The 13,594-nt window shown below is 37.3% G+C and overlaps 1 protein-coding gene across 1 annotated transcript; it reads right to left on the bottom strand.

The window, feature by feature from the left end:
* On the bottom strand, window positions 1-13,166 carry ARL1 (ADP ribosylation factor like GTPase 1). The gene is made up of 6 exons (XM_063076344.1): window positions 12,998-13,166; window positions 11,233-11,370; window positions 8,613-8,694; window positions 7,464-7,575; window positions 3,720-3,898; window positions 1-2,983 (listed from the first exon to the last, which is right to left on the bottom strand). Exons 1-6 carry the CDS (start codon window positions 12,999-13,001, stop codon window positions 2,953-2,955), a joined length of 546 nt encoding a protein of 181 aa, XP_062932414.1. The 5' UTR covers window positions 13,002-13,166; the 3' UTR covers window positions 1-2,952.
* Window positions 13,167-13,594: the final 428 nt, after the last annotated feature.

Below are 13,594 nucleotides of genomic sequence, written 5' to 3'. Positions count from 1 at the left end.
TGTTTTTAATCAATATTTATTGAGTGCCTACCATGTGCCAGGTGCACCACACTAAATGCATGAGATACTAACAGTAAATAAGATATGGTCTCTACCCTCAAAGAGCTTACATTTCCAGTAAAGTGCATCTCAAGTATTCAGATAACAGAATCCCACCACTGTTTCTCATTTTTTTTTTAGTATGATCACATTAAACAGCACAACTACTAACCAGTTATGAAACAGAATGTTAGAACTGAAAGAAACCTTTGGTATCATTTGTTTTACAGAAACTGAAGGAGTAGCCATTTGCACCTAGAATTCATGTGCTCTTACTTCACGTTTGGTGCTTTTCTCATTATCAGGCTTCTCACGATATTTAGATTTATTTTGTAAATATCAACATTCAAACCCTGGTAGCATACCTGTGCAGTTCTCTACTAGACAAGGACCTTATAATGTATACCCTATTAAAATATCTTATTTATCCCATCCTATTCTTTGTGATAAACCAGAGGGATCAGGTTCATCCAAGTGCTGATCTCACTTATGCCCTCAGGATTCAGGACTTGCCATGCTAGGCAGCATCAGCTTGCCAGGGACCTTACTTCCCTAAACTTGGGTTTTTCGCAGTGTTCCTGAACTGCTGGGGAGCACTCAGCCAATCAGGTAAAAGCCTAGCATCGCAGGGTGTGAGCGAACTTGTTTTTTTGCAGTTTCATCCAGTATTTGCCAGCCATGTGCCACTGACCAGAATGGAACTCAAGTATAAATCACAGAGGTACAATTTTCCTAGCTGACAAGCACACATCATACTATTTCAACTACGAACATAATCTGAAGTGCCATAATGTGCCAGGCACTGTACTGGATACTAGGGGCATAAATATGAAAAAGATTGTCTCTGCCCGTCATGAGTAATACTAGTTGCACTGGGAACACTTGTGCCTGGAGGAAGAAGGTATCCAAAAAAAGATTTAAAAGAGAACAAATTAGGAATAGGTGCTTGGGAATGAGCAAGAAGAGTTAGAGTCCCACAGGTGAAAAGAGAAAGCTGCATTCATTTGAGCAAAGAGGATGACCAGACATGCATGTGAAGGGAAGAGGCCAGAGACCACATCTGCAAGGACAGTGAGGCCAGGAAATAAAACACTAGTGTTTCTGAGACCTGAGGGGCACAATGGTATTTAATTAAGCTCTCTTTACCAGCACCTAATTTTTAAAATGCTGGTTGTCCAACTTACTTAAGTGAAAAAAATTTTAGTAATTATTATGGACAGTATTTACTTATGTCACACTGTAGTGATCCTGTGGTGGACTGGGTAGTTCAAAAAGTTCCTATGAACATAAATTGTTTTTTAAACTTATAGCCTACCAGTAAGCCTAATTTCTAAGACCAAGAATGCTTAATTTCTCCCTGTAGGACCAATAAGATTTGACTTTTAACTAATCAAATTTACATATACAGGTAAATAACAGGAATGAAAAATAGTAGACGTCTTTTATGATGCTGCTTAAAATAGATCTTTTTTTATTTCCTGTAATGTGAATTTTTTTTGTCTTTAATGTGTTGTGAACTCCATCAAATATAACCATTTAAAAGTGTTTTTATTGTCACTGATCACTTCTACAAGTACAAACAAGTCAGTTTATAGGCATTATTTTGAATGCACTTTGACTTTAACTAGCATAATTTTATTTAAGAGTTAGATTGTGTTGTCAACGTTGGCATTTTCAGGAATATATAGTGTAGTTTATGAGACAAGCTTCTGACCCAAAAGTCTCACTTTGAACCCTATTTCCACCTTACTAGTAGGTGACCTTGGTCAAGCCAACTATCAAAACCTTGGGTCAATGTCCATAAAGTGAAAACGTTATAAACTGTCCTACTTCACAGGGTTCCTGTACAGATTGTTTAGGTCAATGTATGTAAAAAATTTTTTTTGACAACTATAAAGTACTATAAAATGACAATCACAGAGAAGTCAGTGAAGTTAACCACTATAGTGGATTGAATTATGTCCCCCCAAAACTCACTGAAGCTTGAATTGTGTCCCCCAAGTTTTAGGTATTAGAAACTTGGTCCCCACTGTGACTGTTAAAAGGGTGGGAAATCCTACTATGGTAATTGAAAGGTAGAGCCTTGAAGAGGTGCTTAGATTGTAGGACCATGCAGTAGTGAATGGATTAAAAAGGGTGGTCAGGGGTGTGTTTCTGAGAGCTTTAAAAGAAGAGAGGAGACTCTCTGCAATCTGCTGCACCATTTTCGCAATGTGATACTCTGCCATCACTGTTTCCACCGCCAAGGCTCTCACCAGATGTGTTCCCTGGACTTTAGACATCCCAGCCTAAGAAACTGTAAGCAATAAATTTAATCTTCTTTATAAATCACCCAGTTCCACATATTTTGTTATAAGCAACAGAAATGGACTAATACAGCCACCAAAGTAATGTTCATGCCTATAACCAAAAGCTTCTAAATGAAACAGCTTAATATAAAGAGGTCAGTTAAGCAAATGAAGACTATCACATGCACATGTTCCTAAGACTACTCTATTGAGTGTAATCTTTGGAAAGACAATTCATTTTAAGGGGAAAAATTCTAAATTATTTGTTAGTGTTAATACAAACAAGCTGCAATTACCAATTCAAAAATAGGAGATATTTTTTCCCCAATGAGTGTGCATTCTTTAATAGGACTATATTTGAATAAGAATTCCATACAAATAGAATAGATACCTCAATACAAGAAAGCAAGGAAGAAATATTTTAAGTTACACAGAACATTCAGGTAATTCAACCAAGTTACCCCCTCCAACCAAATACTTATTTTTTATATTTATTACAAACGTTGCAGTCAGTTCAGTATATGCCAACGATCATACAGTTTTAACATTTAGTAGTATGAAACACACCTGTTTCTAAAGGGATAAGTGATGTAGCTTTCATTTCACAGGAGCTGAAGTGATTGAATTACTGTCTGCTTTTTAATGTTTCAACTAACCTGTGAAGAGAAAATGAACAGTTCCACAAAATTAAGCTTCAGGTATAATGCATGATCATTTATAATATAAATTTCACTCTGGAGGTTGGATTCCAAGCACTTAAAATGATGAAGGCTAACGTGGATTAGACGAATGAGATTACGGACTCAGTTTTCCATGAGGGTCTTTTAGCTTTGACTTTGTCTATGCTTTTAATGAAAAATCAAAAAAGACCAAATATATGTTTTCCAGGCTGCTTCTACTGCCGGGCTACCTGTGGATGATTCAGAGGTGAAAACTAGTCTCAGTCCTCAAGAAGCTGATTATCTAAATGAGTAGATGCACAAATCAAACAATTACAAGACAGTGTAACAAGAACTATGTTGCTGATCTGTGACAAGGACATCTAACTTTGTGTGTGTGGTAAGGCAGTGAAAGTGGAGATACTTCAGTAAAGGCTCTTGAGAAGCCAGCCTTAACCTAATTCCTGATGGATAAGGAACTGGAGTGAGGTAAGGCAAGGAAAAGGCTAAAAAATGGCAGAGAGGTGGCTTATCTAAGTAATCAAGTAGGTGTGGTTGAAATAAAGACAGAAGCACATGAAGACCAGTGGGAGAAAAGGCTGGGGGAATTTACATGATAAGCTGCTAAGTAATGTAAATTTCATCCTTAAGATTAAACAGAAATTACATGTGTGTGTGCACAGCTGTTAGCACACACAAATGCACAGATGACTTCTGAAAACATGATACTTGCCATTCCATTGCCTCATCAAGGCCTGTGCCTTTGGTTGCTGACGTTTTGAATATTTGCCATTTTCGGTCCTTCAAGGCAGGTAATCCAAGTGAATTTGCCATCTCTGAAGGAGTCATGGCCTGTTCCATGTCCTGCTTATTTGCAAACACCACTAAAATGGCTTTTCTCAGCTCTTCTTCCTAAATAAAATTGTAGATATTCAATTTCCTTTAATCAATTTGCTCCCTTGAGTTTATTTAAGAACTGCCAAAAAATATATTAAAGTATATTTTCTAATTTTTTTTTTTAAAAGATGACTGGTAAGGGGATCTTAACCCTTGACTTGGTGGTGTCAGCACCATGCTCTCCCAAGTGAGCTAACTGGCCATCCCTATATAGGGATCCGAACCTGTGGCCTTGGCGTTATCAGCACCACACTCTCCCAAGTGAGCCACGGGCCGGCCCTTCTAATTATTAATATATAATGTTCATAGGCCGACCCCGTGGCGCACTCGGGAGGGTGCAGCCCTGGGAGCGCAGCAGTGCTCCCGCTGTGGGTTCGGATCCTATATAAGGATGGCCGGTGCGCTCACTGGCTGAGCGTGGTGCGGCCGGTCACAAAAAGACAAAAAAATATATATATATATATATTATATATATAATGTTCATTATAAATTATTTGAAACTATGGAGAAGTATGAAGAAGCTTCACCCATAATCCTATTTCCCAAACATCATTACTGTTAACATTTTGGGTATTTTCTACTACAGGTTGAGTAATCCTTATCCAAAATGTTTAGGAACAGGAATGTTTTGGATTTTAGATTTTTTCAAATTTGGGAATATTTGCAGACACTTAAGTTTGGAGCATCCCCAATCCAAAAATCCAAAATCTGAAATGCTCCAATGAGTGTTTCCTTTGAGTGTCATATCTGCACTCAAAAAGTTTCAGATTTTGGATTTCAGATTTTCAAATTAGGGATGCTCAAGCTATAGTACTTAGTTCTGCAGATACTCGAGCTTATTTAGTAAACAGACTTACACATTTAAGATCACACTTATATATAGTTCTATACCCTGCTTTAAAAAATGAACATTAAATTATGAATGTTTCTCCATAAAAATTTTTTCAAAAAAAAAATTACTAGCTAAATGCCCTCTATACTGAATGCATACATCATAAACTATAAAACTATTTTCCAGTATTAGACTCATTAGATTCTTTTCACTTGACTATTAAAAAAAACCTAGCTGGCCAGTTAGCTCTACTGGTTAGAGTGCAGCCTTATAAAACCAAGGTCAAGGGTTCAGTTCCCCTATCAGCCAGCTGCCAAAAAAAAGAGAAAGAAACCCAAGTGACAGAGTCTTTATATAGAATTTCTTTGTTTGAATCTGTTTCCTTAACACAATTCTCTAAAACTGGAATCCAAATATGAACATTTTTTCAGGCTTTGATAAACTGAATACATACTATAAATGGCTTTCCAGAAAGGCTGTAACAATTTTTACCCCATCAACAGTGCATAAAAGTCCCCATTTTCAGTGGGCTGGCCAGTTAACTCAGTTGGTTAGAGTGTGGTGCTGATAACACCAAAACTCAGGGTTTTATCCATATACTGGCCAGCTGCCAAAAAAATGTCCCCATCTTCAATGCAGCTTTGGTAGAACTGGAAATTATATATTCAAAATGCAAATGTTATTAGCAATATGTTTTTCTCCTGTGAATTGCCTTTTCCTCATTTAACTTGATTTACAAAATGTCTTGATATGATTAAGAACACTAATGCTTAACTTGATTTAACAAAACGTCTTGATATGATTAAGAACACTAAGGCTTAGTCACTGGTTTCTGGTTAGTCCTGGTTTCCTGTTTTACTCTTGTTTATATTTGGCATATCTGAGCTTCTGGGGTTTTTTGTTTGTGTTTACATAATTAAATCCATCTTTTCTTTTGTAATTCTTTCCAATTCTTTGATTTAGAAAGGCCTTCCCTATCTAAAAACTTTGAACATATTCACTTATATATTTTAAGTTAATGATTTATTTTTATTTATTTATTTATTTACTTTTGTGGTTGGCTGGTACAGGGATCAAACCCTGGACCTTGATGTACATTTAATTCTTCACTCCATTTAGAATTTATTTTTGTGTACAAACGCTATATTGCTTTTGTGCATATATGTTCTAATGTTAAAAGTTCTCACTCATACTTGACCTGTACTTTTCATAACATAATATTTATTGATTGGATCAATTAAAAGTAACTTCCTAAAGAAAGTAACCAACTTTTGGTTCTCACTCCATAAGATTTTACTAGTCAAATCCTAATATAGCAAATAACCTAACAACAATCCTGCGCAACTCAAGATTTGTAAACTGAAGTTAATAATTAATTTCTTTTAAACAATACTTTATATGATAAAAATGCATTATATCTCGTGAATTATATCTAAATAAAGATGTTATTTCTAAAAATCTATCATACCCAAGGCAATTAAACAGTCCCTTAAAATTCCTTATATTTGAATTTCGTCTAAGAAGCTCTCATAATAAATGATGCTATGATGTGAAGAAAAATTAAGCAGAAGTTTAAAACTATTAAGTCTTCAATTTATAACTTCAAATCCATTAAGTCAGTAGTCCAAGAAATCAGAAGTCGAGTCCTCTCTTCTGAGAATGCTTTCACCTAGGTAACATAGTTTTGGCGGGAAAAGGAAACTTAACCATCTGATTTCTAGAGCAAAGGCAATTTCATTATTAATTAATCATACTACATTATTAATTTTTTAAAATTACTTAATGCATCCTCTGAATTTGATCCAATAAACTACCTTATTAATAACCTCAGTGAATAAAATATATTGAGTTCTTAAGTCTATACACTGTTCCAAACATCAGGGATATCAAAGCAAACTAAAGGTACTCACATTTTAAGAGGAGAGACATACATAAGTAAACAAATACATTTTAAAAAAATTTAAGATCACTTCTCAGCCTTTTTGCTAATATCAAGTATAAAAAAAATTAAAGAATAAGTGGTATAAAGAGAATAAAGTAGGATAAGTGGAGAGAGAATAACTGAGACTCCCCTGGGGAACGAACATGTGAGAACGAACATGTCAAGAAGGTAGCTATGCAAAGATTTGGGGGAACAGCATTCCAAGCAGAAAGATCAGCAAATGTAAAAGGCTAAAGGCAGGTGTACAGGCTTGGTGTGCAGAAGGTCATCACTGTGGCTGGAACACTGTAAATACAGGGAAGGGTAAAGAATGATAAAGCTAGGGCCAGAATTGTGCCAGCAACCCAGAAATACATATTCCTCTGCAATTTAGTGCTTCTGAAATAGATAAAAATAAAAGAACATCTTTTGTTTATTTTGCTTTAATTTTAGCAGCTTGTCAGTATAGGGATCAAACCCTGGACCTTGGTGTTATCAGCACCATGCTCTAACCAACTGAGCTAAATGGCCAGCCTAAAAAGACGTTTTAAAAAAGTCTTACCATAGGAGTGATAAAGAATAGTTGCTTTAGTTTAAAAGAGCTCTAAACATCTTGGAAATCAAGGAATCTAACTTAAAGGAAGTTACAAGGTTGTATATTTTTGGTCTCCAACCCTCTATCCAACTGTATTTCTGGAATAGGAAGTAGTCTGCATAAAAGAAAATGACGTTTCTTTTTAATTATTCCTGTATACGATAATATACACTGAAACAGCTAGTAAATGTAAATGATTTCCCCACATTTTAAAGTAGTAAAGTTTTCTTACCTCTAACATGGCAACTAACTCTGACTTAGAAATGCCAATTCGGTCTCGGTCACAACTGTCTACTACGTAAATGACTGCATCTGTGTTTGAATAATAACATCTCCAGTATGGCCTGGAGAAAATTCAAAAAGAGAATATATTACTATTACTTGAAAGAAGAAACTGACATGTCAATTTACATGCTAGGACTCAGGGCAATGATTTGGAGGAGGGGAGAGAGTGATCACATGCCAATTCTGTCCCACCCATGTTAGAATCAATGCCATAATGATTCACTGTTTCTAATGAATGTATATATATATCATATCCCTCAGATGTGACTGAGTCAAAAGAATAGTGATAAACATTAAATCACAAGAACAAGGAGTTTCAAAATGAGTTCATACTTTAGGCTGGGAGAATATATTTACAATGTATAGAATCACTAAATGTACTGATAGAAAATCTGTACACAGACATGATTGTTACATCTCATAAATCTTTAGCAACCTCTTAAGAGAAATTGATTTTTTAAAAATTTAATGTGATTTTATATAACAATAATTTTTTATTAATTACCAAAGACACCAAATAATAGAAATGGCTAAAATTAGAAATAAACTAAAAAATTATTCAAGACATAAAATGAGTTTTAAAAAAGCAGGATGTTTCGGGAATGCACAACTAATCTTTTAAAGTGGCACCACAGTGAGCAACTACTGACAGTCCCCAAATATTCACAGCTACCATGTCGAGCGCAAAATGCTGGACAAGGAACCTGAATTACAGAAGGCATCTATGTTTACATTAGCCCTACATGGTGGGCCTGCAAGGTATTTTAATGAATTCCGAAACAGCCTGTCACACAGAAGAAAATGCTGACAAGAACTAAATTGGGGGTCCTTTTGGTTAAAAACTACGGAAGTAATCAGATCTTGCAATTTTCATGAAAAGATTTTCATTTATGTGATATCTGAAAAACTGGCTTCCTTAGATTTTACTTCAGTGGATGCTCTGAGAAAATAAGCAGTTTCAAATTTTATCTCATTTTAAATTAGGTGGCTCCCATTTAAATTACAATAGAAGATATATTTTGGTTTACTACTGTTAACCCTTAAAAGAACAAATAAATGTTAAATACCACAAAATAACCTGGCCTTTGAACCATACCTGATACTTGTCTGTCCTCCTAAATCCCAGACTTGGAATTTAAGATTTTTGTATGTCACCGTCTCTACATTAAATCCTATGGCTGGAAGAGAAATCAAATCAGTAGTATGTGTGGACTAATGCATTCTACCTTCAAAGTATCCAACCTAATTGAGTTTCAGCAATTAATAGTAATTATTGAATCACATTATTGGTTGAGATATATTCCGTTTAAAAGAAGACAGTACACAGTGTAACACACACAAAAATAATCAAGTAGCAAAATCAGTAGCACCTTTAAGTTATATGAGACTCCCCAGCAGCTCTGCAAATATACAATACTTAGCTCAATAGAAATCCTATTATATAAACTCCCTTTATAATACAGTACTAGCACACAAAAATGTTTAGAAAGTTATATTTAGAAAGTACAGTTAAAGTCGTATTATAAAAACTGGAATTTTAACAGGAAGCAAACAGAGATCAAAAACAAGAAAGACTAGATTCTAAACTTCAGTAAGGACAAAGCAATAGTTGTAAATGGCTTTCTAAGAAAGCTGAGTTTTCTAAGGCTGGCAATCTCAAAGACCCTCTGCAGACATCCTCAAGGGCTCACTAGCTGGATGGTCAATGGGAAGTAGATGTCCCATACCTTTTCTCTGCCATCCTCCTTAGGTGGAGCTCTGGCACCACAGGACTGAGGCAAGATACTCTTAAAAAATTGACCCTTGAGCAACTCAAAGGTTAGGGGTGCCGACCCCCAGCACAGTCATAAATCTGTCTATAACTTTTGACTTCCCTAGAACTTTACTATTTTTGACTAGAAGTCTTACCGATAACACAGTCGGTTAACACATTTATTATATGTTAACTGCATTATATACTGCATTTTTACAATAAAGTAAGTAAGCTAGAGAAAATATTTACATTTCTCTTGACTGTGAATGGCATCTGTGTTTGTGTGCATAAGTTCCGATAAATTTAAATTTTTATAATACATTTGTATATATGTTATGGCAGTAAATGATACAATAAACTACTACCTACATGTATTTTATACATTCATGACATACCTTTTTCTTAATTTTTTCGATATTTCTAGGCTACTCAGTTCATCTGTTTTTTCAAATTGTCACAAATTCCCCCCAAATTTTCCAATATATTTATTGAAAAAAATCCACATATAAGGGAAACCACACAGTTCAAACCTGTGTTGTTCAAGGATCAACTGTATTTTCTTTGAGAGGAATCTAAGGGAGAGTGGAAAGGATGCCAGAAAAAACCTAAGAGTGATATATACAAAGATTACTAACATTTTACAAGCTTAAAAAAATCAAAGTAGAAAGTTACTCACAGCTATACCTGGACAATTAATTTTTGTTTTATATTTGAGTTTGTATTGGTAAATGATGCTTATGAGTATTTGGTAAGCATGTCTATTATAACTAAAAAAAAAAATAACCATACAATGACAAACCTGAGTGAACAACTAAAAAGCAAGTTCACAACGTCTCCGTTAGAACTAGGTAGAAGTATAATCACCATGTTCACCACAGTTAAGGACATTATGTATATGCAAAGGACAAGAGTGTGGTGTAAAGGGGCACTCCCTGAAATGCAATCCATTGTGCTGCTCTGTGCGCTGCAGGGGCCACCAAGAGATGCCGAAGCAGAGACTGGAGATTTTGAGAAGCAAAAACCAAGAGAACCAAAATTTACTGCAAGTAGCATAAAGATATAACAGATGCTACAGGGTTCAAAAATTTCTTTCATAAAAGCTAGACCTTTTATTTTTTTTAATCTAGAAGTTTAAGTTAAAATACAGAAATACCCTTATTGAGTTTGGTAACTTTAGAGGAGTAATTTAAATAATCTTGAGCAAACTGTAAAATCTGTTCAACTTAGTTGAAATGTATTAATGTTTTCTAAGTAAATTCAGGTCAACAAATAAAAAAGTATAAATAGCAACAGTTCACCAAGATCGAGGGTTCGTATGCCCTATGGGCCAGCCACCAATAAATAGATAGATAAAAGCGACAGTATTCTGATTTAGTCAAACAGGACTGTTTGAGAAGACAGCAACAATGGACTTAAAGTTGAGACGTTTCTTCCCTTGATATTTTTAGGTACCAGATTACTTCAACACTCAGTCTCTACAATGCAGATCTTTAAAAGTAATCAATAAAGCCACTTAAGAGAAACTAATTTTAATTAAAATAGCAAAGAAAACAAAAAAACAGCACTGTGCATGTCATAATAATATCACTTAACATCTATATAATTATATGCATAGGTTTACAAAGTACTTTTACATACTTAATTTATTTCCCCCTCAGTGACAGTGAATATTTGTTATCTATCTACATTTTATTAATAAAGATACTGGCTCCTGATAAGATTTAGTGACTTAAACTAACTTTTAAACAGCTCTAAACAGCAAAACCCAACCATGCACCAGGACAGGGGTCCTTAAGTTACACCAAATTGCCTCTTAGTTTATGAAAAAAGTGTTATCAACATTATGTTCATACTAGTTTACAAACCTTATCAATTACTTTATTATATAAATCATATTCAGAAATAGTTATATTAGATGGAAACCAGAAAGCCCCTACAATTAATTTATCATACCAATACTTACTAGGAATAGTAGTAACGACTTCTCCAACTTGTAATCTGTACAAAATTGTGGTTTTTCCTGCTCCATCTAATCCCAAAATTAAAATCCTCATTTCCCGGGTTCCAAACAGACTGGAAAAAATACTTGAGAAAAAGCCGCCTAAAAAAATAATAAAAGCAAAAATGTATTCAATATCATTTTGTGAACTAGGTCCTCAAAACATTTAATCTTGCCCTTTGAAAGCTATATACCCAGCCAGCTGCCATTAAAATACACACACACACACCAAATTAAATAGGATTATATTTTCTTGGATGCGTAGGTACATATTTTTGCTCCCAATTAAGTATATTATTCAACATTAAACGAGTAATTAGTGATGTTACTATGTCCTAAATACTGCATCAGGCAGTCACAGAAGATACACTAAATAAGAGAAATATGGCCGCTGTCCTCATGGAGCTCATTTTCCAATCAACGAAATACGAATACCCTAGCATGATCTCCTCATTACCCCTAAAAACCAAAGGGCCAGTCAGTAGCACAGTGGGAGGAGGTCCTCGCACATGAAAAGCAATGATTATTGTTGTACAGCAGCAGTACCACTATAACTACCTTCAATCATTGAGAGTTCTCCACTAAGCAACACAACTAGTACAAGAAATTGAGACACAGAAGCCGAAAACAAAAACAACTTTTGATAAAAAACTAGTTTTAAAAAAATTAAGCTACATCCAAATGCATCACGAAATAATTCCAGAAAACTTCCCTTACCCAACGTACCGTGTAATACATAAGCACTTGTGGCACAGTCCCTTTCCCATCAAAAGCCATTAGAGAACATTAAGAGAGAGTTACATGAAGAATATTAAATTTAAAAAAAACAAACAAACCCGCAACCGTTGACAACAGGAGTGATGACACAATTGGTTGTTCGATAAAAAGATAGTACAACTAAGAGCTGCGAGTCTGAAAAAAATGAACACACCATGAACTAGAGAACGCTGGGAAAATTAAACAGAACAGGTGTGACCTGACAAAGTTCTACCATTTACAGGTAGAGAAGAGGCGGAAGAACAAAACTGAACGGGGTATGGAACACAGGACAGCGCTTGTGGTTCTCGAAAGCAAGAAGTATACACTCCAGAAAACTGTGGAGGAAATTAAACAAGCCAAAGAATGTGCATCTCCGTGTGCAGGGTGATAAATTAAAGAACGTGCACCCTCCTTTGGGCCCTAGAGAGGCAGGGGCGTTTCCAGGTGCTGCTTGTCGTGACTGCGTAGTTCCCTCAATCAGCAAGACTAAAATGTCATCCACTGACTAGTCATACCCTCCGCACCTCCTTCTTCAACCTCCTCTTGTCACCTACGTGAAAAGCTACAAACGGGTAAGCAGACAAATGCCAAATTGGCTATAACATCACAAGCAACAACTTCTCTCGGATTTTTGAGCTGACGCAGTCCCCACTCCCTGGGAGGGACAGTCAAGCTTCCACTATGGGGCCAGAGCTCATCTTTCAGCCGACAAACCTCAGCGAACCTGCGAGGGACACGTTGCCGGGCTTCGCAAGACCAGCTCTGCCCAGCAAGTCGGGCTGCGTGTGAGGGAGGTTCATGATCAGGGGCAAGGGCTCGAGGCCGGACTCTGCGGCTGCTCCTGGCCGCCGACCCCACGAGGCTGAAGGGGACCCGAGCGCGAGCGGAGGAGGACGCGCGAGGCCGGGCCCACCCCACGGGTGAAGCCCCTCGGCCGCAGCCCCCTCGGACACCTTCTCGGACCCCTCACCCATGGTGAACCGCGTGTCTGCCCTCGCCGATCCTCAGAGACAGGCTCGGCAGCGACCACCGTCCGCGCCTCGGCGCCGCCACCTCCGCTCGCGTTGGCTGCGGCTGAGGCTCCGAGGCGGTTCGCTCGCAAGCCTGGTCAGCCAGCGACTTCCACGTCGGATTCCCGGCGGGGCGGGGCGGGGAGGGGCGGGGACGAGCGGCCGGCGCGACGGCGCGCTGGGAACGGCGGCCTGAGCGTCCGCGTCGTCGCTTTCGGCGCCAGGCAGTGGTGGGCTGTGTGTAAACGTTGTGGACGCAAGAAGAGAAAAAAATTCAGAGACTCGAAGTCTCTCCTGCTTCTGCTTTCCTGGATAGAAAATGCTCCTGAAACAGAGAAATTCGAATTTTAAATTCTGACATGAAAAAGTGGCGAATCCACCAACGAAGAATGCGAGTCGGGCCTCCACGAGACGGCCCGTCAGGACGCCGGAGCAGGCCGAGGCATCGCAGGAGATGCACGTCCTGCTGCTCCCTTCGCGAGTGATCTGCCTCTCCCCAGGTGCCTTCTCCGAGGAGGAAATAAGACGACGTATAATGATAACAGGAAGATCCCTGC

This window comes from Cynocephalus volans, chromosome 12 (genome assembly GCF_027409185.1).
Source record: "Cynocephalus volans isolate mCynVol1 chromosome 12, mCynVol1.pri, whole genome shotgun sequence".
In the NCBI taxonomy this organism is placed as follows: Eukaryota; Metazoa; Chordata; class Mammalia; order Dermoptera; family Cynocephalidae; genus Cynocephalus; species Cynocephalus volans.
The sequence above is the reverse complement of the archived record's forward strand: the minus strand, read 5'-3'. Positions and strand labels throughout refer to the sequence as shown.

Coding starts and splice junctions, on each gene's coding strand:
- ARL1 (XM_063076344.1), bottom strand. Junction 8,695..11,232: donor AGTCGTTACTACTATTCCTA/GTAAGTATTGGT, acceptor TTTCTCTTCCAG/CCATAGGATTTAATGTAGAG. Junction 3,899..7,463: donor AGTTAGTTGCCATGTTAGAG/GTAAGAAAACTT, acceptor AATTTTATTTAG/GAAGAAGAGCTGAGAAAAGC.